This window comes from Micromys minutus (genome assembly GCF_963924665.1).
Source record: "Micromys minutus genome assembly, chromosome: 1".
Classification (NCBI taxonomy): domain Eukaryota; kingdom Metazoa; phylum Chordata; class Mammalia; order Rodentia; family Muridae; genus Micromys; species Micromys minutus.
Genome location: NC_137969.1, coordinates 142921598 through 142949465, shown reverse-complemented (window position 1 = coordinate 142949465; position 27868 = coordinate 142921598). Strand labels below are relative to the sequence as shown.

Sequence of the window (27868 nt, the reverse complement as noted above, 5' to 3'; positions counted from 1 at the left end):
GAAAGACAAATTTCTGTAAGGGTGAAGGGCAGGTGTGCAGGTAGTGTCACCTGGGCTTGTAGAATCATATTGTTTTATTTTATTTGAACCTGTGAACATTTTATCCAGTTATTAAGAGGAGACTAATTGAAAGAATATATAAATTATAGATTTCATCCATTTTGGAAGCTAGAGTTTCTCTTGGTCTCCATATCTGTGTGTACCATCAGTAACCTGACATCTGAGTCTCTGGTACCTTTTTCTTTGCATGTTGAGGCTCATGCTGGATGGCAGTATTACTAGATGTTGCTCTTTCCTGGTCTTTGCCTTTCTAATGCCTTCCTGCCTAACATTCGCTTATAAAAGAATAAAAGGAAGCAAGACAGATACCTACAAGATTCCCAGACTGGTTAAAAGAAACCTATCCACCTTGCTTTCTAGAGTAATACTCCAAAAGGAAAGTCAGTATGCACTATCATTGGCAGTTGCTATGAAGATTTGAGTGATTTTTCCAGGGTTGTGATAATATACTGTGACAAAATGAAACTCACGAAAGAATTTATTTTGGCTGATGGTTTCAGGGGGAAAGTCCATGACAGCTAGAAGAAATGCTAACAAGCAGGCATGGCAGTGAGTGATCACAGAATCAGAGTACATACAACGCAGAGGGAGTGGACTGGAAGCAGGGCAATGCTAGGGGTTCTCAAAGGCACACCCAATCCACACTAGCCCCTCAAACATCATAAGCAATGGAGAACTAAATATTCAAACACTTGAACCTATGACAGGGTATTATCATGCAAACCACACCATATATGTAGAATATAGGTTCTAATGTTACTTGTATAAAAGTAAATGTAAGTGTTCAACATTTATTGGAACACTGATATAGTATCCTGTATCCTCTAGATGCTTATAGTGCACATGAAAAACTAAGAATCCTAGGCATTTACATTTGGGATAACATAGAAGGCTTGCTAATCCAACCTCTGCATTGTAGAGATGGGAAGGTTTTGTTTGTGTTGTTGTTGATTCGTTGACTCCTGCCATCCAGTATGGGGTCAAGGTTGTACTGGGTACCATCCTGTCCCGTTCTTTTTGCTCTATCATATAAAATAACATCCTTTACTTTTCATCTATAGTTTGGTCTTTTCTAGAGCCATTTCATTTATCAAGACCAGGATCAACTAACAGATCCCATGAGTCCCTTGCATGTTATTTCCTCCGTAATACAACTTGCTTTCATTTTTTAAGAGTGGTTTTTGGATAAGCTGTTTGTTCCTCGAATGCAGTTACTGTGTACTTTAAACTTCATATGAGGAATGTTGAAAGCTGCCTGTCATGTACATATAAATAAAACTGCAGTAAATCACTACTAAAACATTGTTTTAATAAGGCATGGGCAGCAATGCAGCCTAGAATCCCAAAACTTGAGGTCAGAGGTAGAGGGGTCCTGGGAGCTCACTGGCTACCCAGTTTAGCCTATTGCTAAGATGCTGGTCCAGTGAGATGGACCTCAGAAAATAAGAAGGGATAAATAGAAGAAGACACTCCAGGCATTTAACATTTATGTACACATGCACACACACATACACATACACTTGCACATGCACACATGGGAAAAGACAAAGCACCACTCTAACAACCTTGTACTTTCAAGAAATCTTAACTAAGGGAGAATTCACTCTTCTGTTTGTTGAAACTGGCTGTTCATGAGTGAGAAACAACTGACAGATAATGCCAGCTGCTTCCCTATTCAGCATGTTATAAAAAAGACACTCCTTCCCCATATCCAGGCTCTTACATGGGGTATCAGAGACTGGGTAGGAAGCTGCAGCTAATGTCGGGAAAATGTAATGGGCATTTCTTGCTAATAAGAAGCTATGCAGGAGCTGTGGGCTTAGAGGCAAATTCTGGTCGCAGGAGGATGATGAGGATGCTCTTCCTCTTCTTTACCTCCTTCCTCAGTCGAGTTTCAGTTCAGGGCCTGTTTCCTTCAGGAACTTGCTTTTCCCTCTTTCTTTAATAGTCTCTCAAACCCAGAGACTCATGCATTCTACACAAGCTGTTTGACCGACTGCCATCTACCAACCTGTTCATTTCTTCCCATGTTTGTATTCCCTAGGCTTTAAGCCTGTGTTTCTTCCCATTAGAATACATGTCTGATCAGATATAAATTCAAACTCATTTACTCTTCTGTTCCCCACTCCTTGGATGTTGGGGCACTTATCAAAGTCTGACGAGGATATTGTAGACAACTAGAGTATTTCAGAGCATTATAGCTACTAGCCATGTTAGGTTGGAGCTGAGAGAAAAACAGACTGGGTGGAAGGACACCTGTCTATTCTGAGTGTTAGGATGCTCCGGAAATGAGCCGCTGAAGAAAACTGGGAGTGTGTTTGTTTGGTATGTTTAGCTTCATGAGACACAATTGCAGAGAATGATGATTTTTCATAGATCAATTCAGAATTCTATGTCTGGCCAGAAGTACCCTGGCTGTCTTGACACCCAAAGGTCTCTTTAAAAATTCACGTTTGTACTGTTTATCTGCTTCTCTGAGCATATGGCAATAATTATGCCTAACAGTTTTTTTTTTTTTTTTTTTTTTTTTTTTACGTTTATGAAAGCCAAGCACCATCTTAGTCACTGTTCTCACATGGATTCATGAACTTTTTCAATAACTCTGAACACAGTACCATGGCATCTTATCTTTACCGATGTGGAAACTGAGGCACAGTTGGTAAAAGAACATGCTCGAGGTCATATAGCTCAAACCCTAACTAGACAGGCAGGTTCAGGGCCCATGTTCCTAATCATTATACCACACTGCCTCTCAAGACCCATTCACCTGAAAGAAAAATGAGTGTCTCTTTGTTGAAGCCAGACAAAGCTGTTCATCAGCTAGTCAGACAAAGGTCAGGCTGTCCTGCCAGGGGAATGCCCTGGAGAAATTGCCCTGACCGGGAACAAACCTGGAAGAGAAAATTTTTTTTCAAGGAAAAAGATACTCGGTTGGATTTTTGCCTTTTTATATCATTGGCAACTTCATCAAAGCCAAGGCCATCTGAAAATTGAATTACTCTTCTGTTTACCTTTTCTTCAGGTCATTTATTGAGAACTCTGGGCTCAACCCTGAACTCCTCTTTGAACCTGTCCAGAGCCCAGTAGGTTGGCACTATGGGTGACATTTTTCATCAGCATTACGTGTGTCAAATGCATGCTTATAACAGCATCTATATTTAGTGCTTCTTTTTTATGTCCCACATGGACTGCATGCCCCACTCTGCTTTACTCCTTCACCTTTTCTGGGCTTTAAATTCCCAGTAACTTTAGTGCACCATTGTTCTGATGAAAAGAGAAATTGTTATTTATAATAACTCTATCCTCTTTTTTTAAAAAAATTCACCTTGAAGAAGATAACCAAAACAAATTAATGTTGAGTTGCCTCTCCCCGTATAATCCCATGCCATATTTGTAAACTCAGAGGTACAAATTGCTGTCACTCTCAGGTGAAATCTGTTCTGTGGTGCCATGATTTGTGTGTTGTAGAGTATGGTAAAATGATTCAATCTATTGAGTGGAGAGTCAAACCGCCACTGACACCCTCTGCTTGTTCTGTGGTTGTGGCGTGGGAAAATGAACAACTCTGAGGCTCAGTTTTCTTAGCTGTAAAGTGAAGATGGTATCTGTGAGTGTTTCGGGGATTGTGTTTTAGCCCAGGCTGACATAAATACAACCAGCTCTGGCATCTGGAAAGGTGCACATGGTGTTACATGTTCAGAGTAGATCCTGATGGCATTGCTTTTACTTGAGGACATACACTTTCTTTGTCGCTCAAAGTTCTAAAACTGTTGTCTTTACAAGCATTAGTTTACACCATTCTGACTGGGTGAAGTTGGGAAATCAGTATTTGTTCTTTCTATACTGTGTTTCTTGCATGGTGAGAATCAGACGCTCATGGGGCCAGCCTCGTACTGACTACTTCAAGCAGATGACACACAAGCTCCAAGTACGAGTTTCCCAATATTTTTGCTTTGCTTTTCAGATTCAAATAAGTGGTCATCCAAAACAAGGTTTTCCTCATGCTATTTTAAATTTTCTGTTGCACTTAGTGGGAGCTGCTTTATTTGTGGGTAAACATGGGAAAGCCCCCAAGCCAGCTTGGGATGGAAGTGCTTTGGAGGTGTAGGAAGCAGACAACTGGTCCTTCCCTTGTCTCAAGAGTGCACAGTGCCATCTGCTGACAGATCTCTACCACCTCTGAAACAAACTACACTACAATGATTTTTTTCTAGTAATTTTCTGATAATTATGAATTTCATCTTAACAAATTTAAATTAAATCCTCTTGAAATTCCCTTAGAAGTTCAATGGGCCACTTGTTTTATTTTTATTTTTGTTTTTTGAGAAAAGATGGGTTGTGACCATGGGTTTTCATGAAAGCTCCCTATATACAAGTAGATGGGTATGAAAGGATTTAGCATGTGGCAGAGGATAGAGGGGTGTCACCTTGCTTGATTTGAACCACCTGTCTACGATGTAGGCAGAACCAACGTGGTTACAGTTTTTCACCGAGAAATTTGAGGTCTAGAGTGGTTAGGTAACCACTCGAAAGTCTCTTAGCTTACCTTGGGAAAGCTGGGACCAGAATCCGGGACTTTGAACATGTGACCCCAGAGAGCTTGGCTCCTTCTTCCTCCAATTGTTTCCATCCTGTGTGTGTCTCGGTGCGACCACACTGTACCTGTAGCCATGATGGGCACTAAGAGATGGAGAGTTGATATATTGCTGAACATATATTAAAAGTGAATTGCATATAGGAGTTAACTTTCTTGATCCTTGAGATCCTAGAGACTGCTATTGTTGGTGTTTCTTATTGGAAGACTAGTTTCTGCTATTGTGAAAATACTGCTCCTCTTTTGATTAATTCTTTACAAAAAACCTTTTATATTGGTTCTTTGTGAATTTCACTTCAGACACTGAAATCTAACTCCCTTCCCCCTCCCCAAACCTGCTGTCCACCCTTGCAACCTCACAGGACCCAACCCCAACGAAGGATAGAAATCTTGTGTGTAGCAGTATGCGCCACCATATATCTTTCTGTTCACAAGCCTGTACCTGCAAATATTCATTGCAATGACTTGTTGGTCTAGTACAAGGCACCTTGCTCCTGGAACTCATCTCAGACATGCTGTTGTTGCCCTGTGTAATGGAGATCCTGTAGTTTTGGATCTGCAGGACTGGCTTCTTTGTGCTCACCAGAAGTTCATTGATGAGGTAGGCCAATTCAAGGCTGTGGACCTGGGCTTGAGGAGGTATGTGAGCTGGTCAGATTTCTGGCTCTCCTACTTGAAAACCCTCAGGACAGGCTCACCAGTAGCCCTTAAAACCAAGGCCAGCTCTATCCTGCCCAGGTGAGGTGCAGGGCCCACTCTCCCGAATGTTGTAGCCAGTGAGGGACAGGGACAGTTCTCATGCCCCAGGGAGCTAGCTCTTCTGCCTGCCATAGATGTTGAGGGACAAGGGAATGGAGGAGGGCATCAAACCCTGGGCCAGCTCACCTGCAGCCCCTACACCCAGGGGCACTCTACTGCCTGCTAGAGATGGCAAGGGGTGAGATGGGGGTACATCTCTCTCTCACCCATGTCACCATACTATGGTAGACAAGTGGTGGGGCCAGCTCTCCCATGTTCTCCCATGCTCTCATCCTCATTCCAGCTTGTCCACACCCCCATGGTCAGGGTCAGCTCTACTGTGCTGCTCAGGCAGGGTGCAGGAATATATATATATATATATATATATATATATATATATATATATATATGAGTATATATATATATATATATATGTATGTATACACACATATATACACATATATACACATACATACAACCATATATGTATATATGTGTGTATACACATATATACATATATATATTTCATATATACACTCATATATATGTACTCATATATAGTTCATATATTCATTCATATATAAAACTTCATCATAAAGTTTATAATAAAATATATTATTACATGTTAAAAATAAAACAATATGCCCCTAGAGGTGTTACATGTGTGGCTGCTCTGTCAAGTGTGCATCAGGAGGTGGCAAAGAGTATTGAGACTATGTCTACATTCTGTGTTCTGACCTGTGAACATCTGAATAATTAGTGGTTTAACATTCCTTCAGCAAGCTCGAGACAACCACCAGTCATGCACCAGGGGGCCTGAAAGGGTAGCAAGCTAGTAACTAGAAGAACCCTGCCTGGGAACGAGCTTGAAACAGACAGATGCCCCTTGCAAGGGCCATTCGGGCAGGCTGGGTGAAGAATGACAACCATCAGACTGGCACCATGGGGTCCGAACAGGAAACCAGCCTGAGATGACTACCATTCTGGTACCAAGAATGCCTGGGGGTGCAGACCTTACCCAAGATGACCCCTGCTGGGCAACATAGTGCATTGCACTCCTGAGACAACCCCAGAGACCATGAGTACCACTAAGAGGAGGGAGTGGGGGGGAGGGGGCAGGGGATCGGAGGAAGAAAACTAGAAGTGAAAGAGGAATAGCAGGATGTAGAAAGAACTAGAGACCTGAGGGTGGCAAGGAACAGCCTAAGGTGATGATGGCAGCAATGCCACTAGGGACCATGGTGGGATCCTAGCCTGTACTGCCACCAGGAACTACATCTGGGTCTGTGGCCCTGCAGCAGCAGGGGTCTGTTACCACCAAAGGCTAAATTGACATCCCTAGTCTAGGATGCTGCCCTGGAGATATGTGGATGTCTGAGGGCTGTGCAGAACTGGCCCCACCCCTGACCTGGGCATCATGGGAGAGCTGGCGGTGTGGGCAGGAGAGCAAACAAGCCTCCCCTCCCCGAACTCCAGAAGTTTCAGGTGAGCCAGCCCCAAGGTTAGAAGATATGAACATTGGAGAGCTGGCCCTACCCCTTGTCCCCCCCTGCAGTGGTATGGATGAGGGAGAGATATCCTCCTCCTGCCTTTCTCTTCACTGCCCGCTGTAAGCAGCAGACTTGGCCCTGGGGTCATGAGAACTGGAGCTGCAGCACTGGGCAGACTGGGTCCTGTACCCTGCCTGAGCAGCACAGTAGAGCTGACCCTGACTGTGCGGGTGTGGACCAGCTAGAGTGAGGGTGAGAACATGGGAGAGCTGCTGCTGAGTGTGGGGGCTGCAGGTGAGCTGGCCCAGGGCTTGATGTCCTCCTGCATTCCCTTGTCCTACATCACAGTTATTAAGCCTTTATGGATTTTTCTTCCTACTTCTATTAGTGTGGTACCCTTTATAGATCCTCTCTCATTTTTGTGCTAAGACCGAGTAATTTGCTGCGGTGAGTTAAGTCTTTCAGTTCTTTCCATGGGACTCTGAGAGTGTATCTTCTATACTACTCATTTGATTGAGGTTCATAGAGATGCAGAGTTGCTAGGCATTGCGGGGCTTTGAAGCAATGTGATCATTTAAGGTGTGGGGTCTTTCGTCAATCCATCTCTCAAGTCATTCTGTACATGACACATTTTCTGGGCTCCTTGGTCTCTTTTATTTCTTAAATGTCACTGTGCTTGTTGACTACTCTCTTATAAGTCAGTATACAATGAGTTCAATGCTGTGGGTGTCCTTTAGCCAAGGTGAGCCAAGGTGGCAATGGGTCACCTCTCTGTATTCCTAGGCTATGCAAGAGTTCATCACAGAGTCTTTTTTTTTTCTTTTCTTTTTTTTTTTTTTTTTTTTTTTTTTACTTAGCTTATCTTCTATAACTACCAAGCTGTACCTTTCTAATTTAGGAATATGAATATATGTATTAACATTAATATATATGTTTAGTGTATATGTTTAATACACACACACACACACTCATATGCATTTTCCATTGAAAGGGATCTTGTTAGAACATGCTTCACTTTTTAAAGTATTTTCTACCTTAGAATGACCTTTTACATCTGTCTTTTGTAGCTTTGTAAATACTGTGTACAATCTGACTATGTAATGTACCATCCATCAATTTAAGGTCTACAATGTTGAAATTATTCCATGCACTCATGCTAGAATCTTGAAACACCTAACTAGAGATTTTTTGGACTGTTTCTTAGTAGGTGTGGCCAGTCTAACGTGGCAAACCAGAGTCCCCTAATGCATGAGTTTCATTCTGTGATGATTGAATGTTCTGTATTTTCTGGCAGTTTAGTCTTCTCTGAAGCTTTTAGCTTTGCTAAGCCTGCCATCCAGACCTCCTGGATCTCAAGTGAAATTGTGGTTAGTTTTCATCTCTCTCTTGGTTTCTGTTAGAAGTTTGAGTCCTTGTTCTGAGGAATAACTCGTACCTGGAACCTCGCCAGGTAACGCTGTCTTTGTCATTCCTGCTAGTGTTTGCCAAGTTGGACAGACTTTCTTTGCACTCACTTTGCAGTAGCTTAATCAGAAGGTATAATTACAGTGTGCTTTAGATTCCTGACTGCCAATAACATACTGTGTGGTTTAGCTGGTTGCTGACGGTCTACAGGCTTCATTGTCCTCCCTGTACGAAATGTAGTTGAGCTGCGACCTTAAGTTGCTCTAATTCCAACAACTGTACTATTAAAGTACACAAAACCATTTCTGGGAAACTCTAGCCTAACTTGACAAATGAGCTAATGATAGGGACTCAGCCAAGTTCTTCAGAGTTAGTCCAGAACTGACATCTCTGATAAGCACTCTTATGGTCTCCTTAAAAATGCATATTCTGAAAGGTATCTGCACTGCTGTATCCCACAGTAGTTCTAAAAGAGCATTGCCCCAGCTGCTCTGTCCTGGGAGATGCTGGGAAAGCTACCTACTTGCTTACTCACAGATAGATTCCCAGAGCGTCTATACAGAAATCCCTAAACCAAGTTAGTACTCCTGCTAGCTACGTGAGCAGACATGCTATTGTCTGTCTTCTTCCGTTGTCTCATGGCCACTCACAGGAGGACAGAAAATCATCAGAGGTGTATTTTTTATTTGTTTTAGGTGAGTGTTGTGTTGTGTGTAGGCACACACAGAACTGTGAACCCGTGACACTCACACGCACACCCAATGCTCATGCGCGCACACAAACAATGTGTTTAATGAGTCTCTTCCTAACATGTCTATGTTCATTTTTCTCTGTAGTTTACAAAAACTCAATAATTCATGTAACTGAAGATTTCTCCAAATCAAAAGATAATTTCCTTCATTTTGGAGATCGGCTTAGGCTAAATTTAAAAACAATGTAAGGTGCCCAATCTGACTAGAGGACTTGTGACTGGCGTGGCTGATCTTTTAAATGTTGTATGTATCTTGAACTCTTTTGTGTTGCCTTTCTTGTAGCAACTGTCTCTTTTGTCTCCAGGTAAATGAAATCTACCATGATGAGTCCCTCGGAGTGCACATCAATGTGGTCCTGGTGCGAATGATCATGCTCGGTTATGCAAAGGTAAAATACCTTAAAACACGTGGGCTGTGAACAGTAAGGCTAGAGTAGCCAGTAAAATATTGGGTGGCAAAACTATGTTCAATTTCAGATAGACTCATGGCTATACAGCTGGCAAGGAAAATCCTCCAGAATAAGAAGAGAATGCTAAATTAGAGCAACGTTTTGTTAGAGGCAGGTCTCATATATTCAGGTTGGCCTCAGACTTGCTATGATGCTGATCCTCCCACCTCTGCCTTCTAAATGCTGGGATAATGAGCATGTGCTAACATGCCCAACTCGATCTTGCACGCTAGACAAACACTGTGAACTGAGCTACATCCGAGCCCCAGTTTTCAAGGGCTTTTGATGTGACTGAATAAGTAAGTGAAGTTGGACAGATGCCATTAAGGAAAAAAAAATATCCTTAGCCAATTAGCATTTGCTGAAATTTATCAAAACTCTAGGTACCTTAGACAATTAGGATCTCATTTGGGATTCCAAATTCAATTTCTCTTTCTGTTAGAAACACTTTGGAAATGTGTTTTTAAGAGATGAATTCATTTTTTTTAATCCCTCAACATTTTAACTCCAGACTTCAATGTATAAAAGTATATACACACATATATGCATGCGTATGTGTGTATGTATATATATTGTATGTATCCATCCACGAATGATATACATACATACATACATATATATAAAACATACATACATATATATGAAACAGCCACGAACGTTACCAGATAAGAGACCAAACCCTGTCATTATCATAAGGTTAAAAAGCTATTTCTCCCCAATTGAAGCTAATGTTATTTGACTCTTATCTATATAGTATAAGGTTTGACTGGTTTTGCCAAATCTTTAAAGAACTTTCTTTTCCTCTACATACAGATTATTTTTGGAACAAAAAATACACACACACACACACCACACACAAATGTTAACTAAGATCTTTGACTTTCATGTCTCTAGGAAAAGTCTCATGCAAGGATGTTTACCAGTATTTCAAATACACTTATGAAACATTTTAGATGCCTAAAAATTCTCCTCCAAATGATTACCAATCCTGAGTCACTGCACAGTAGTGAACCCTGAGCTCCAAAACTGCTCTGTGTATGTTGCATTCCCACAGGTGGCATGCAACCTCCTCACAAGGTTTTGTGTAGGTTTTTAGAATTCCTAAATCAAAATTGATCTCAAATAATTTCTGGATCATTGATGAAATATCCCCAAATCCAAATCACAAGATGTGTGTTTTCTATTCTCTCCTTCTAGTCCATCAGCCTCATTGAAAGGGGAAACCCATCCAGGAGCCTGGAGAACGTGTGCCGCTGGGCTTGCCAGCAACAAAAACCTGATCCCAACCATGCTGAGCACCATGATCATGCAATTTTTTTAACCAGGCAAGACTTTGGGCCTGCCGGAATGCAAGGTATTATTCTCACTGTGTAGAGGAAAAAAATCAAGGGCCTGGGTTTTCAAGCGAAATCCCAAGTCAAGTGAACTATGCAAATGTTCAAATCTCTACACCACTTCCCACCGTCCACCAGCCAAGGGCACATTTTTCCCTGTTTCTTCCAGTGACTTTTGTAGAATCCACAAAGTTAAATGTCACTTGAACAACATAATAAATTCTACTTGTCTTTAAAATAATGATTATCCATTTGGGGTACACGTGGGGGAGGGGGTGTAACAAACATACAGTGTGATTTCCACTAACTGTTCAGATTGGGAGGAGACCCTGCCAACAGTCCTTTCAGAGTTGGGTTACATTTATCTAGTGAACTTGGATGGGGAGCGCAGAGACAGACTTATAACTTTCTTTTCCACATTGGTAGGATTTCTGGTCCTTCTGTTAGCACCAAGATATGAAGGGCCATTTAGTAAAACACAAAGACAAACTGAGATGGTAACAGAATGGTAACCCAGCAGTCCCTTCTCACTTTCCAAAGAACTCACTGCTAACAGGGAAGTAATGTCACCCCTACTTACAGGAACACTGCTGCTTCTTCTGTTTCTCAGCAAAGACCCAGTACTCATTATGACCCAGTATACACAATGAAAATAAAATGATTGTCGTTATCCGCAGGATACGCTCCTGTCACAGGCATGTGTCACCCAGTGAGAAGTTGCACCCTGAATCACGAAGATGGTTTTTCATCTGCTTTTGTAGTAGCCCATGAGACTGGCCATGTGTAAGTCACTGTTGACAGCTTTTCCCGTTCTTCATACTTTGAGCAAAAACAAATGCCAGTATGCTTTCTCATCCGTTGCCAAGTGTGAGGAGCTTAAAACAGGGAAGGGTCACGGTCTGAAACTCAATGATTAACTCTGTCTGGCTGAGCCCTCCCACGCCTTTGACAGTGACAGAATAAGAAATGCATTTCATTAGATGGCTCTCAGTTTTAGTGTCCATGGTGTCTCCAAGGAAGCCATGTAGGCTTGAAAAAAAATCTTTCCAAGCATGTGTTGTGAGAAAGGGAAGTTTGAGCCAGGGGTCTGTGACTCTTACCCATGAGGTCTCATTTGTGTTCTAGGTTGGGCATGGAGCATGACGGGCAAGGCAACCGGTGTGGCGATGAGACCGCCATGGGCAGCGTCATGGCGCCCCTGGTGCAGGCTGCCTTCCATCGCTACCACTGGTCCAGATGCAGTGGTCAGGAACTAAAACGATACATCCAGTATGTACCGCGCTGCATGTCATGCCTTGCTGCAGAGGCCATACACATGACCTCAGAGGTGTTGACCCAAAAGATTCTCCAACGTCATAAAATGGGTTGAGCCTAGAATTTAAGTGTGCTTTTAACTGGTATAGGACTTCCTTGGGGAAGATGCCCTTAGACTGGTGGTCAGACTTGTGTTTTTATGGTTCCTTCTTTTAACCCTCTGTATACCATGCAGTCATATGGTGTAGGGTCAGGATCTGCCCTGCCACACTTCGTATAGGGTCACTTGGTGGCAAGACTAAGGCTGCCACAGCACCACCACATCCCTGAGGTGTGCTTGGCTCCCTTCCCAAGAACTAGTAAACATGGAAGATGAGTGGAATACCAAAATCCTGGAAGTCCATGTTTCTGGGAACCTGCCCTATGTGCTGACAAGACCCCAGAAAATTGAGAGTCTTCTCCTTTTAAGCTCTGATTTGGACGATGAGAGTTTAAGCACACTTACTGTTTCCCTCCTGCAGTTCCTATGACTGTCTTCTTGATGACCCCTTTGAACACGATTGGCCCAAACTCCCAGAACTTCCGGGAATTAATTATTCCATGGATGAGCAATGCCGTTTTGATTTTGGTGTTGGCTACAAAATGTGCACTGCGGTATGTGACCCACTGTTAAGTTAGACGACTTATCTTGAAATCTGTCTGCGTTGCTCCCATTGGGTGGGCTTTGCAAACTCAACTGGTACAAGTGTAAAAACACCTATGGTTATCTTGTGTTTGTTATGTTGATGTAGCTCAACTAGATGCTTTGGGAAATGGCCCAAATTAATCCTCATGAGAGATAAAAAAGGAGACAGAGAGATCAAAGGCTTTTATAATTATTTATTTTTTGAGATTACAATATTATTCTATCATTGCCTCCTCCCTGGAAGCCTGTCAGATACCCCTCCCCAAATACATAGCTTTTAAAATTTTAGCTGTTGTTACAGATATATACATTAATGTGTTATACATGTGCATGTGAATGTATGTGTGTGTCTGTATATATATACATTTTGCAGAAGTGGTGACAGAAAGATTGCAAGTCTTTTACCTTTAGGATGAAAAAAACCTAGGTTGCAGAGCTTTTCAGGGTACTTAGTCACACCTCGTAAGACAGGGAGCAGGCTGCTTGTTGCCCAAGGCTCTCGGGCTCAGACACTCGCTCCCCATTCCTCCCCAAAGCTTTCCCAACTTCAGAGATGACACGGAGCTTCTCTGCAGCATGATGGCCAGTATTCTATATGTTTGGGGCTATAGAAAATGATTGTCCTAATATATTAGAAGAAACTCAAATGGCATAGCATGAAAAGTGTGTGAGTGCATGCCTGCAAACACAACACATGTGAGACTGAGGCAGGAGGATGAGGAGTTTGAAGCCAGGCTTCATTCCACTATTGTGTATTCCTGTATTGTACACAGGACCAGCCTAGGCTATAAAATGAAGCCCTGTTTTGTGAGGTTTCAGTTTGTTTTTTCTACTTTTCAGTAGGCAGACATTATAGTAATGTCTGCCAGACAGAGTACGTCAGATCTGACACTCAATTCATGAACCTGAGCACAATCTGGCTTGGTTGTCTTGTATCTGAACTGTAGGTGAAGATGGTATTCATCTCTTACAGTTTATGTGTGGATGAAATGTGATGAAGTAATTAATGTACTTAGCACAGTGTGGGCATCTTACACTTGTCATGATGGCTTCAGCTCAGAGTGTGCAGACTCAGAACCCTATGCCAGTGCTTGCTTCATGACATGTTAACACTTTGGCTATCAATTTGAAATATAAACACCCTTCCACTGAATACTGTGACATGAAGAAGGCATGTATGAAATACGGTTGGCCAAGGTCCTGCTGTCTGAAGGGTTACCTGTCGTTTGCTTCTCTTTCGTCTAGTTCCGAACCTTTGACCCGTGCAAACAGCTGTGGTGCAGCCACCCTGATAACCCATACTTCTGTAAAACCAAGAAGGGGCCCCCACTCGATGGAACTGAGTGTGCTGCTGGGAAGGTGAGTGTGTTTGCTGGTTAAGGTTCAGGGGTGCTGTGGAGGAACCTTTAAAAATCTAGCAAATGACAGTCACTGCTGGCCTGCCACCCTTATGAGGAATGCAGTGCCCTCAGGCTCCTTATGGTAAGTCACTGAGATAGTGTACTACCCCCATGGCTGCTCCCACACATTGCTACAAAGTTGACGGTTTAAAACCCTAGACGTTTGTCCTACAATAGCCCTTGAGGGCAGGAATTGGTTGTGCATCAGAGAAGTCTGTGTGAATACGAGACTAGTGACCATTTATTCCACTCCTTTCCTGGTTGCTACCTTCCTCCCACATCATGGCTGCACCCTTCTGACAGTGGGTGCATATTTCTTCTGTCGCTTTCTGAATCTTCTCATGGTGTTTGAGCCTACCTCAATACCTCAGGATCATCTTCTGAACTTAAAATCTTTAACTGAATTGTGCTTGCAAAGACTATTTTACTGAATAAGGCCACTTTCACCAGACCAGACATTAGATGCTGTTGGGCCTCGGGGAGTGGGGACCAGACCGTTTGGCTCTCTGTGGCCAAGAGGAAAGGCAGTAGAGACAAGCAGATCTCTGGCCCTCGTTACTGGGGTCTGATTTACTTGCTGGCATGCCCTCCTTTGTGAAAGCTGTCCAGAAATAAAGGCATGTGAATTTATACAGAAGATTTGGCCTCACTCCTTGGGGAAAGATGCCCAAAGGTTTTAAATCCCAGAGTTTGTGGTTGAATGCTTAGAAACTGGCCGGATGCCAAGGTGTGTTTCTCTTAAGGGCAAAGAGCCCAAAACAAAGGCATGCTAAGAATGCAAGTCGAAGAGCCTTGACTAGTCTAGAAATAATATATCATAGATAGGACCAAGTGCTGACAGAAAAGATTAATGCAACGTTTACCTTTTAAAGGTTGATTACAAACATACATGAACTGTTCTCATATGAAGTATGCATACTAATAAAAACCTGCTAATACCAGCCCCTGCATTCTGTCAGACACTATATTATATATGTGTCTTACATTGGGAAGAGTTAATAAATATGTTTTCTGCTAAAAAATAAGAGTAAAAATGAATAGAATCACTTTTGGCATATTAAAAAGTTACATTACAATCATTTTTAATATTTTAACTCCTCTACATATACTTATGCCCTCTCTAAAGTTTCTCTTTTTAACATTTTTCCTATAGAATACAAAAAGGCATTTGAAGTTTTTGGAAAGAATCCTCCAAGTACTTATCTGCCCAATGTCAGGCATTATCAAGGAGTCTCACAAGTAGCATTGTGGCTGCATTAACCCCTTTGTCCATACACTCACGTGGCTCCTAAACAATCCATGAACTTTTATACACTTTGATTTTGCTCATCTAAATGGTAATTAACATTATATAACCCATGCGTTTCTCAGATTCATAAATTAATACCATTTCAAATTAATACCATTTCAAAATGTATCGGAGTAAATGTTCTTTTCGTTTTATTTAAAAAAATCTTTTTTAAATAATGTCTAAGAATATGCCTATACATAATGTGCATATAAATGTGACTGAGTGCCCAGTGTCTGTCTGGTGCCCACAGAGGCCAGCAAAGGGTGTCTGATCTCCTGGACTTGGAATTACAGATGGTTGTGAACTACTCGGTATGGAGAACATGAAGAATACCCAAGCCCTCTGCCAAAGAGCAGCAAGCACTCTTAACCAGCCCCAAATTTAGCTCTTGAATTTTATTCTCAAAATGCTGGATCTTAGTCATCCTTTGGATGGGATACCGTTGTGTGGCAAACTCGTATGGATACTTTAAATCGGTATTTACTGGAGGGAGAATAAGAGTTGGAAGACCTTTCAGTAATCAGCTCCTGAATAACAAATGCCTTTAGCAACTCTCACAAGTACCTTCTTTCATTTCCCCAAGTGGTGTTATAAAGGACACTGCATGTGGAAGAATGCTAACCAACAAAAGCAAGATGGCAACTGGGGCTCATGGACCAAATTTGGCTCCTGTTCTAGGACATGTGGAACTGGTGTTCGTTTTAGAACACGCCAGTGCAATAATCCCACGTGAGTATGACCACATAATTCCTGCTGCTTTCTGGTGCACCAGACAGCGATTCATTGCTGTTACTAGTGTATTCTTCTGTCATTCCATATGACTCACAAAACAGAGGCTATGAAAAGTAATGCTCACCACCACAGTGGTGGAGAGAAGGTAGTGATGAGCAAGACGCAAGCAAACAAAGGTAGAGGAGTTTTTTTGTTTTTTTGTTTTTTTTTTTAAGAACATGACATATGGAACTATTAGGGAGTTAACCAGAGAGAGTAGATAGTATGTGTCCTGTAAGCTGAGACATGTCCATGAAGAAACAGAGACATTGGACGGAAGTACCAATAACTTCACTTGAGTTCTAGAAGGTCAGTCCAGCTGCACAGAAAGGTGGGGGCAGTCTGGCAGGGACTATGAGAAGAAAAGGCATTCATTTACTCAACCAGACAAAATTCATGCGAACCTAGGAACATGTGATGGAATTATCCAACGCTGATATGCTCACCCGTCTGGCTGGGGGTAGCATATGAGCAGCCCTCTCTCTGTGCCGGAAAAACAATGGCTCTGAGCATGACTTCCATAAAGACCACTGATGTCTGCACACTGTCTTCACAAGTAGCTTTAGAAGTAGCAGTAACACTCCAAAGCATGGCCGTGTGAGTTATACATTCACCTCAAGCCATGGCCTATCCTAAGTGCATTCAGACTGTCACACTGTCGAATCCTTCCCATTTCCTTGTTGGGGAAATCATTCTGTTTTGCATTTTCCATAAAAGGAAGTAGAGACATGGGATTATACGCTCAGCTTTTCTTTGAGTTGCCCCTGTATGTTTTATACATGGTTGGAAATACCATTTTCTTGAGTACATGTACATGATTTCCATCTTTCATAAATAAAACAAACCATTTGAAAGCTAATTTAGGTTGTGTTTGGGGGTTTTTACCCCTCAGCACAGTGAGAAGGGTACATTTGGAAAGACCCTAGACACTGGGAATACAGCATCATTCAGCCTGTGCTAGTGGCTCAGACACTTGGCTCTCTGCCCGGCAGCACTGCTTCTGTGGGCCTGAGCTGCTGGGCTGATGCCAGTGCCTTTGAAATGTTGTCTTTTCTCTAGGCCCATCAATGGTGGGCAGGACTGCCCTGGTGTTAATTTTGAGTACCAGCTTTGTAATACAGAAGAATGCCAAAAGCACTTTGAGGACTTCAGGGCCCAGCAGTGCCAACAGCGTAACTCACACTTTGACTACCAGAATACCAAACACCACTGGCTGCCGCATGAACATCCTGACTGTGAGTGCATACCATTCTTTTGCCTGCTGTGTGGATGGTCACTTAGTGTTTAAGCTTTGCTGACACCAAGCCCTTGCACTCTTGAGTCCTGCCTTTGTGGTAGCATAAGAAGCTAGGGACTTACAGAGGCCAGGCATTCCAAGTTCCCAAGAATCAGGCTGAAGAATGCCTTTCTCCTTCGAGGTAGGTATTGTGACAGACATGATATCTGGCCAATAGCCCTGTCACTATCTCCATGGGAAATGACATGGAATCAGGGGATTCAGTGAAATCCTCAACTAAGGAATAATCACAGCACAGGGGAAACAGTCCATGTACGGCCAAGTCAGGATGAAAGGAGAATAGGGAAAACAAGGTGCCACTTATTAAAGACCTCATAGCCTTGTCTAAGCTAGTGACTAAAAATACTTCGGGAAATTTTCTTTCTAATGCTTGGCTCCCGGCTAAAAAGTGAAATCTCTTATTTCTGTGTGGCTGATCAATATGTCTATACCATGGAATTCAACTGGGTGCTCTTGTATAGAAAATGCAAGACTGGAGAGGTCAAAATTGAATAATGTTGAATAAATGCATTGTTTTATAATTTACTTTTAAGTGTATCATGTAAATTATCAATTATGTAGATGCTACAAAGGGCACAGATACCAGCTGAGTGATAGGGTGAGACAGGCATTCAGAGTTTACAATGTTGCTAAAGTAAAATTGGTTTCCAGCCAAAGCTTACTAAAAAACTCATGTAGGTTAAATCAGGGTTTCCCAACATAACCTGCCTGGGGTAGCCTCAGTCTACATCTGACTGATGTCCCTACCAAGTTAATATCTCTTATTATCCCAACAGTGGTCTAGGTTAGATGACATAAAATTCACATTAATACAAATATGTGTGGTAGCATTCCTGCACTTTTGTATTTATCTAATATTTCATTTGCTTTTCAGGAACCCATATTGAAATGTTATATCTTAAACTGTGCTGGTCAAACATCCTATTTTGTAAAAATCATTAACTTAAGCCCACCTCTTATGCAGCCAAGAAAAGATGCCACCTTTACTGTCAGTCCAAAGAAACTGGGGACGTTGCTTACATGAAACAGCTGGTGCATGACGGAACACGCTGCTCTTACAAAGACCCGTATAGCATATGTGTGCGAGGAGAGTGTGTGGTGAGTTCAAACTGCTGCCCCCACGGCATCCCCCAGCATCTCCCAGCATCCCTCAGAGTCCCAGCATTTCCCAACATCCCTCAGAGTCCCCTAGCATCTCCTAGCATCCCAAAATAGCCCCAGCATCTCCCAATATCCCCCACAGTCCCCCAGCATCCCACAGAGTCCCCCAACACCCCCCTTAATTGGTGACTGAGAGAGGTATTGATCCCCCCCATTATAAAAGAACTATATTTAGGATCCTTTGACATATGTATGTGTATTACATTTTGATTTAAATATTATTTTAATTAAAACATAATTCCAAATTTGTTTTAAAAATTAATACTTTTCTTTTACCATATCTTCCAAATGGTTCTAAACTTAATGCTGAATTGTATGTCAGACCTGAAATTGTAGGCAATGGAAAAGCTTTCTTGTCTCGTTTAGTTATTTTATAATAGTTTATTTTCTTGTTATATATACATGTATGTGTGTGTGTATATGTACATGCACATGTACACACACACTAAGCAAAACTGAAGCAATTCATTGTGTTGCTATAACAGAATACCACAGACTAGGTAGCTGAGAAAGCAAGTTAAATGGGTTTAGGTGCTTTGGCTGACCCAATGTGGTGATGGTGTCCTTCTGTTGAGTCATCCACCTTAGAAGGCAGAAGGGGAAGAGAGACTAGGAAATGAAGACAGAGACAGTCACTCCTACGATCACACCCGCTCTCTTGCTAACTATCCCATCTCTGTGACAAGAACATTAAAAATTCCTTCATGAAGGCAGAAGCCTCATGATCTACTCCTGGCAGCTTTTTATTTAAGTTCGTCTTGTCTTGAGATAACATCTCACTCTATAGCCAAGCTGGTTCTAAACTTAATGTAATCCTTCCTCCTGCCTCAGCTAAGATTAGAGACCTGTTGGCCCACGCCTGTCAAGCCCACACAGCCTTCTTTTGACTGTGAAAATGTCATCTCATCAAACCTTCGTGGCCTTGCCCAGCCTGGGCCAGGTCAACCCTTCCCCATCGTGGTGCATTCACCCTCTCCTGGATTCTGGCCCTGTATAAATAATGATCTCCAATGCTTCTCTCTGTGAATGTAAAGTTTCATAATTATCTGAACTTTTCCACTTATCAAATGTCTTTTAACTTTGTTCCTTCGGGGCTCTGTGAGAGAGTCTCTTCTATTTTGGAGGGAACTTTATTTCATATCCCAAGTCACCTTTAAAAGATAACACCATTTTACAGCTTGCAACATTACCATTTGCCTTTGTGAACATGTGAATAATTTGGTGAGCACCATACTCTCGGTTTGACATTTTCTACTGAGGACCAACCTGCTTCTTTGCTTATAAACCTTGTTTGATGACAAGGACAACTATTTTGAGAATCTCATCCTAGAAAATACTTTATTTGGGCAAAGGCATTTGTCACTTATCAACAAGACTATGGTTCATTTTGTCATTTGATTTCACACTAATTTAAAATCCTGGGGCCTGAGAAATCATGGCAACGGTGAAAGTGTGTAAGCTGGCTATGCACCATCGCTAATGAAGGGCTCATCGTCCTGGGGAGGTAGTTTGCTCTTTGCCACATTAAAATTAGCTATGTTTAACTTCTCTTCACAGAAAGTGGGCTGTGATAAAGAAATTGGCTCCAACAAGGTTGAGGATAAGTGTGGGGTCTGTGGAGGGGACAATTCCCACTGTCGAACTGTGAAAGGGACGTTCACCAGAACACCCAGGAAACTTGGTAAGATGAGTCTTCTCCTGAATTGAGACTCTTTTCTGCTGTTTGTCACTTTGAGACATCTTTTAGAATTTGGGGATTTGTTTTCAACGTGTCTCATAGAAATCAACAGATATTTTTAATATTTATTCAAACTACTTTTAAAAACCTAAGACTTTGAATTCGTATTTCATAGCATTTCTGAGGAAGATAATTACTAGGTTTACATAAGGCATACTGTAGTACTTTTGCTGCTTAGGGGAAACAAATCTGTGCTATGTTATTCTGAATTTAATCAAGTGTGTATAGAACTGAAGGTTAATTTCAAGTATATGTGGCACATAACTTATTGACTGGAAATGTAAAATGTATTTTACAAAATTTACTTTTTAAATGTGTATCATTCTCACTTAATTTAAAAGTGACAGTTTAATCTTATTGGTATATTTATGTAGCTAGCATTCATAAAGCATAACCTTTAACAGTTTATTTTAAACAAAATAGAGATACAATCAAAAATCATCTGAGGTATGATTGCTCACATGTGTGATCTGTTGTACCCTCACAACCATGAACCTGAACTTTTATACACATTAAGGGCCCAAAAGATGGATTAGAAGCTATCCTCATGCCATAGATAATAGGTAAAAATATTTACAGTTGCATAAATTATGTTAGAGTTTCCACAATATTTGTACACAAACATTTATATGGTATAACATATAATCATCTATTTGATGAGAATTTATTGGAAAGATGTTTTATGAAACTTAGCAGCTAAGGGCAAACATATGATATTGTCATGAAGATTCCCTTGAATATCCTTTGACATTATCAACATAGTTTCTGACTTGATGAGAGAACACAGAGGAATTTGGGGCTGGGAATTGCGTCACAGGTTAATAGCACTGGCCACTCTTCCAGAGGAGCCAGGCTGTTTCCAGCACCCTGTGGTGGCTCACAACCATCTGTAACTCCAACGCCCTCTTCTCACCTCTGCAGATACCAGGCACACAGGTGCTGCACAGACATACATGGAGGCAAAACACACATATGCATAAAATAAACAAATCATTTAAAAATTGGTTTACTTTAAGCAATTATAAGTTAATAGAGGAATGCATAAAACGGTACGTTAATCTTCATCTAATGGAAGCAACCCACGTTGTCCCCTTTTATACAAATTATAGCTTGGCTACCTGACTTTGGGGGAATTTTAATATCAGATTTATTCTGGGATGTGGTTTGGGTGGCAGAGCTAGGTAGCCCTTTTTCAAGTGTGGTTTATGATCCTTAATGTCTTTGTATTTCCTTCATGATGAATCACCATGGTTTATACTTTGAAATTTATTCGGATGCAAATAATCCCACTTCTGGCTGGATGTTTGCATTATTTTAACAAAGCAGATAGAACTGAAGTACAAATCTGACACCTTTGTTAACATCAGCTGTAATTTATTCTGCATTCCAATGAGAGAGTGAAATGTGCTTACTTAAAATGAAGCCACATTTTGTTTTCTATTTGGGTGTGGAATAATTGATTTTATTTTCAGGATGAATTGATGTAAGGAAACCTCTTCTTTTACTGTGATCATTCTTTCTGCATCTTATAAAATGTAAAGGCATGATACTGTTTTTCAGGCCACCTCAAAAAATCACACTAAGCAAGAGTCAAGGTCAAAAGAACATGTGACATGTTCCCTGAGTCACTCAGAATCAAAGGGGTCAGAGCTTGCCTGGCCTCCATTTCTTTTCGTGAATGTCGTCACAGCCATGCAATAGACTAATTAACCTTTTCCAACAGGCAAACATTTAAGCAAGAGGTGCCATAAAGAACTCACGTTTCTGGAAAGTGAAATCTGCAAGTATTCAAGTTCAAATCACCTCTATCATTCTGCATTTATGCTCCGTCTTAACTTTCATTGACTACTAACAGTCTGTCAGCATTTGCTAACTACTGTAAACGCATTTTGATTTGTACATTTTTAAAGTTTCAGGACATACTTATTTATGTCCTTCCCAATAAAATCTGTTATGGCTTATGGGGTAGTCAATGAAACAGCAAGACTCTGACAAACATGAAACCTCCACTAATTAACAACATTCTATTTAAGGGAAGACGAGAGGCGCGTTCGTTTTACCCAGAGGAGCTCGTAATATTTCTCTTGCTGAAACAAGAGAAACTAAAAATGTACTGGGTAAGTCGTAGCACGCTGCAGAAAGACGGGCATCCAAAAATGACCTCACACTCTTGTGCACTCCGACGCATCTGAAGCATGTGCACTCTGAGGCATCTTAAGCATCAGGCAAACACTACAGCTCCTGTGTTGGGTTGTACCGCAGGTTAAGGCCTGAAAACCCTGATCCTAGGCAACTAATACATTTACTTTGGACCCAAATAAATAAAGAGTTTGGTAAGTCTACCTATAGATAAATATTAACTATACTTAATATAATTTAATATTAAATATAAAATTACAACCATTTTCTCTTTTGACCAGCAATTATATCTTCCTGTCTGGATTTCTTTTTACATGTGTCCTGCCTTTTATAAACTAGATACTCCATAATAAAGTTTAGATTTTATAATTTCTAATATTCATTCTTATTTGAGACAGCATCTTCCTAAACAGATGATTTCAAACTCAATATCATTTGCCTCAGTGTCAAAACTACTGGGTTATAGGCATGCATTGCCTCACCGGGATCTGACTTTTTATTTTTACAGAACATGAGATATAGCATCTCTACCTCTCAATTTGTTTTATTGTTGATTTATAGTTATGGAAAGAACTGTAAGTGGTTTTTAATATAATTATAAGGCTTATGATTAATATCAAGTTCCAATAGTCAATATAAGACTATTAATTTATATTTCCTGGCTTAGAAGACTGCGGTTGAAGTATTTGTAAAAGCATTATACCATGCACACCTTGTGTTCAGTCTTTCTTTAAGTATTTCTTTAAAGTGGGTTTCTAATTCTCAAAACATTTCAATATATAGAAGCCTTTTATAACAATATCTAGGCAAAAGGAATATCTCCAGTTCACCACCTAACAACTTCTATGAAAACACTTAGACCCACACAGGGCAGCTCCGGAAAGCAAAGCTGTTTGCCTGAATTATTGATGCAATTCATAGGTCAACACAACCTATGAATTTTCCTCATGCAAGACGTCTCCAAGCTGTGGAGTTAGTTTCTGAGATCCCTTCCATTTCTGGATGCCCTCTTCTGCATGCAGGAGCAGGTTAAGGATATAATGCTGGACTAACTATAGTGTTGCTTTTGTTTTCTCTGCTTCCTCCAACATTCACTACATATGCTAAGGGTACCTTAAGATGTTTGATATACCCCCTGGGGCTAGACATGTGTTAATCCAAGAAGACGAGGCTTCTCCTCATGTTCTTGGTAAGTGTTTCTGTATGCTGGCAATGCCTCTCCGTGCACTTCAACATTAAATGTCAAAGACACTGCACATGGAATCTATGTATGGATACTCTTAATATATATAGAGAGAGTATATATATTTATATATACTCTTAATATATATGTACTATTCATACATATACATGTGATGATAAAGATTATAAAGTCATTAGTTAAATATTATGTGAAATTTAATGATTTCTCTCAACTATCCTTACATGAAAACAAATGTTTAAAACTGAGACTTCAATTTTTTTTGGTAGAAAAATAGATTGCTTCATAACTCCTGAGAAAACAATTTCACAACTTTATGTCTACTGATCATATTTTGCTCTAAGATGATAAAATTACAATGTATTCAATTGAAGGAAGTTAATAGAGAAATGGTTTTTGTGTTGAAGATGGCTGAATGTTAGCCATCAGCTCTAGGAAATTCTGTAGCAAATTAGATTTTTAATCCCATGGTTTGGTGGTTCTAGAACTATTTAAATTATATTTATTGTCAGATGGTATAACACTCTAGCACTTTCTCATAGTTCTTTTGCTAGTTGGTACAGTCTATTCTTCACCCTAGAATTCAGATTATTTCTGGAATAATTATTTTAAAACCTTAAGAAAAATAAATATAAAAGTGGTTTAGATGAAATGTTTTTAGTGATTAAAAACTGAAAGGTTTTCTCACTGACTGATAATAGATTAAATTTACAGGTTGGAATTATTTATTTTTCCTACTAGAAAAGTATTATGCATTATAATAACAGTAGATCTGTAATGCATTAAGATCTATTAATAATAAACATCCTTTTCTAACAATACCAGTTTCTGAGTGGTCTGACAATTTTACTCTCATTACAAAAATTATTGGCCTGGAAACCAGATCTGCTTTTAGGGGTGGCTATCAATATGTATCAATCTTTAAATAGATAGTTTGTATTAACAAACAAAGTATCTATTATATCCAAAGTGGTCCTACCTTGCAGGGAAATACTTGATGAGTGTGTCAGAATCTGCTCATCTCTTTGACAAACATATCTTTGACAATGTTTTCAAATGGGGATATTTGCAAACATTAGTTTTTACACATTTTATCTATTTAACTCAGTGGCTGCTCAATGGCTTAAATGCCTAATAAAGGGAAGGAGAAACAGCTGAACTAACGTCCATTTTGACTGCTTGATGCTAATATCTAAGAGGAGTCATTGATCTACTATTAACGGGGGAGACATGCTATGAGTCATGAACACTGTCATTGATAAATGTGTGCCCATCACTCTGTCCTTCATTTAGCCATTAAGAACCAAGCCACAGGGCACTACATTTTAAATGGCAAAGGGGAGGAAGCCAAATCACGGACCTTCATAGATCTTGGCGTGGAGTGGGATTACAACATTGAAGATGACATTGAAACTCTCCACACGGATGGGCCGCTGCATGACCCAGTTATTGTTCTGGTATGTGCCATGCAGCATGTCACATGCTTGGTTTTGTTTATAATTTTACAATTTAACTTACCTGACAACACACTTAGCTAAAATATCTAACTGGATATTGCCTGTGTCCTTTTGTAATTCTATTGATTTCTCCCTGTTCTGTGTAAAACATTCTCATATAGTTTAACAGGTGTTACATTGTTCTTGAATGACAAGGTAAAGGCAACAGAAATAAAAAGTAGGTTTTTATAAAACACGGGTTTAGCATTTTTGATGTGCGCTTTAATCCATATTCTTTGCCTTCTGTATGGAGAACTTCCTTTGGCAGAGTTTGGGGTATGAGTGTATTATCAATGAGTTCTTTCAGCAGCTTTCAAATTATCCAAAGTGCCAGATAACCTTAAAAGGATATCTGCAAGAAGTGTAGAACTGGGTTATTACCAGTTCTGTAATTTGATTTAGCAATGTCTCTATCTTTATACTTACTTCTTGCATTAGCATATTATTTGTAATACACAATGAATATCTAGAATCAAGAATTCCATATCTACAGTTTTTGACCTATAAACGTAGGAAATGTGGTCTGAGAAATGTACCAGAACTTAACCAGAAAAGCCAGTGGCATGAAAATCTGTTATTTAGGACTGTCAGTGTCTTGGCAATGTTGAAGAGATACACTATAAAGAAGTCATTGTTCGTATGCAGACTATATTAATGATGGGAGATGTATCCAGCAGGGAGTTGAGAGTTGAGACCTGGCCGCCTGCAGTGGAAGTACACTGGCGCTCATTTGGTGGATGTTTATAAGTGTGCTCACAGCCCTGTCTAACCTGGCTAGGAGACACACTTAGGGGCATCTGCTCTAAGAACTTCTGTGTGAAACAGTGGAAGATTCCTTATAGCCATGGGTCTTGTGCAGATACAACTAACTGATGGGGGTGCTTTTTCATTAAATATAAGGAGCAAGTAGCCTCTAAGTGAGACTGAACAGTCTACAAATGTCCACATAATTGCAAAAAGTGTGATGGAAACAAATGAGCAATCATGTTCAAACCTTGTGAAGAGATGGTTATGTCCATCTTCTGAAGGTTTTGTTTCTGCTACACTTGAAACAATTAAAAGTATAAAAGCTGTCCAAAGAGTTAGAAAGCTGTGGAGTTCTCAGGTCCAGACTCCTCTGAAGACTGTGACTAAGGGGTTCCATAAAAAAGAAGTGGGTTTCTATGAGGTGGCTGAAGCTTTGTCTACTAGACTTCATTATTTATGGTGAGGGTCTCATTTGTGTGAGAACTCTGAATGCATTGTGCGAGTTTTCTTAAAGGGTTTTAATCAGTGTGAGGAAGAATCAGTTTCATTGTGATTTTATAAGCCATTGTGTGTTGTTTGTGTCCACCCTACTACCCTTCCTCACTTCTTCCCATGTCTGATCCCTTCCTGCTGTAGCATTCTGTGTTCGGATTACAGATATACATCCGTTTTGAGTCTAGACATGCAGTATTTGATGTCCATTCCCTACCAACCACACTGACCTTGTTCCCCCTTCCTTCTGGAAACTTCACCCCTCATCTTTCTGCTCTACTTCCATATGATAATTTCACTGCATGGGAGAAATGAGAAATATGTATGCAATTTTTTTCCTAAGGATTGCTTACTTCACTGAGCATGCTCGCTTCTACACATTCTTCTGAAAATGCTATAAGCTTGTTTATATATACATATATATGTATAGTTACATTTCATTTCATGTAAGGAACATAGTCATTATAAGAAAGCAGTGTATTATAAAGAACTTTACAATAGACTACACTGACTAGATGGTACAATTTTAAGGTAACTTATAGAAAACAACAATTATTTTGATGATACAAATTTTTACTCTTCATCATGTGTCTTATATCTTTATATTCCAAGTCCTATATGTTTATATTTTTCTTAATACTGCACTCAACCACATGAGTTAATAGGAACAGTAGAATTCTAAGAACTACCTTAAATATGTTCCAGCTTTGAAAGTATCAATAATCTGAGATGCATACAGTCATCCTGAAGTCTCCAGTTGTTTATGTGTTGATTACATATCTCACATATGTATTAGATCATACCTCAGGAGAATGACACACGATCTAGCCTGACATATAAGTACATCATCCATGAAGACTCTGTGCCAATGATCAACAGCAACAACGTCATCCAGGAGGAGCTGGATACCTTCGAGTGGGCGTTGAAGAGCTGGTCTCAGTGCTCGAAGCCCTGTGGTGGAGGTAACTGCTGCATTCCTGTTTAAGGCAGTTTATCCTATATTGCTACTTCATCATTGTAATTTTGCTACCGTTATGAATCATAATGTAAACATCTGGGTTTCTGAGTTCTTAGACAACCCTTATGGCATGGGTCATGACCCCACATGTTAAGAACCTCTTACTTAAACCAATGGAGGACCTAACATCCCCATGCCCCTTTTCATGGCCGCTTCCTCCTCCTTTCCTGTCTTCTTTTTACTTCTTCCTCCTCCTCTTCCTTCTCCCTGTATTCCTTCTCCTCCTCCTCCTCTTCCTCCTCCTCTTCCTCCTCCTCTTCCCTACCCGTGCGCCCCTCCCCGCCTGGTAATCAAAACCCTGCCTACCTCAGTTCTCTCTAGTAATTGGCTGTAGCTTCTTTTTTTTTTTAACCAGTTG

General features: G+C 40.5%; 1 protein-coding gene across 2 annotated transcripts in view; it reads left to right on the top strand.

The window, feature by feature from the left end:
• ADAMTS3 (ADAM metallopeptidase with thrombospondin type 1 motif 3) overlaps positions 1–27868 on the top strand; it is a gene marked incomplete at both ends in the record, with an annotated part of 217544 nt that overhangs the window by 178716 nt on the left and 10960 nt on the right. The window contains 13 exons of one of the 2 annotated variants that reach the window (XM_080920591.1): positions 9343–9426; positions 10684–10840; positions 11498–11603; positions 11946–12089; positions 12596–12728; positions 14005–14118; positions 16034–16179; positions 17281–17456; positions 18483–18616; positions 20237–20360; positions 23665–23745; positions 25051–25214; positions 27289–27454. In XM_080920591.1, the coding sequence (XP_080776717.1) occupies positions 9343–9426; positions 10684–10840; positions 11498–11603; positions 11946–12089; positions 12596–12728; positions 14005–14118; positions 16034–16179; positions 17281–17456; positions 18483–18616; positions 20237–20360; positions 23665–23745; positions 25051–25214; positions 27289–27454 (1729 nt within the window). Of the gene's footprint in view, positions 1–9342; positions 9427–10683; positions 10841–11497; positions 11604–11945; positions 12090–12595; positions 12729–14004; positions 14119–16033; positions 16180–17280; positions 17457–18482; positions 18617–20236; positions 20361–22450; positions 22535–23664; positions 23746–25050; positions 25215–27288; positions 27455–27868 lie in introns of both variants that reach the window. The other variant, XM_080920590.1, reaches the window with a different exon arrangement.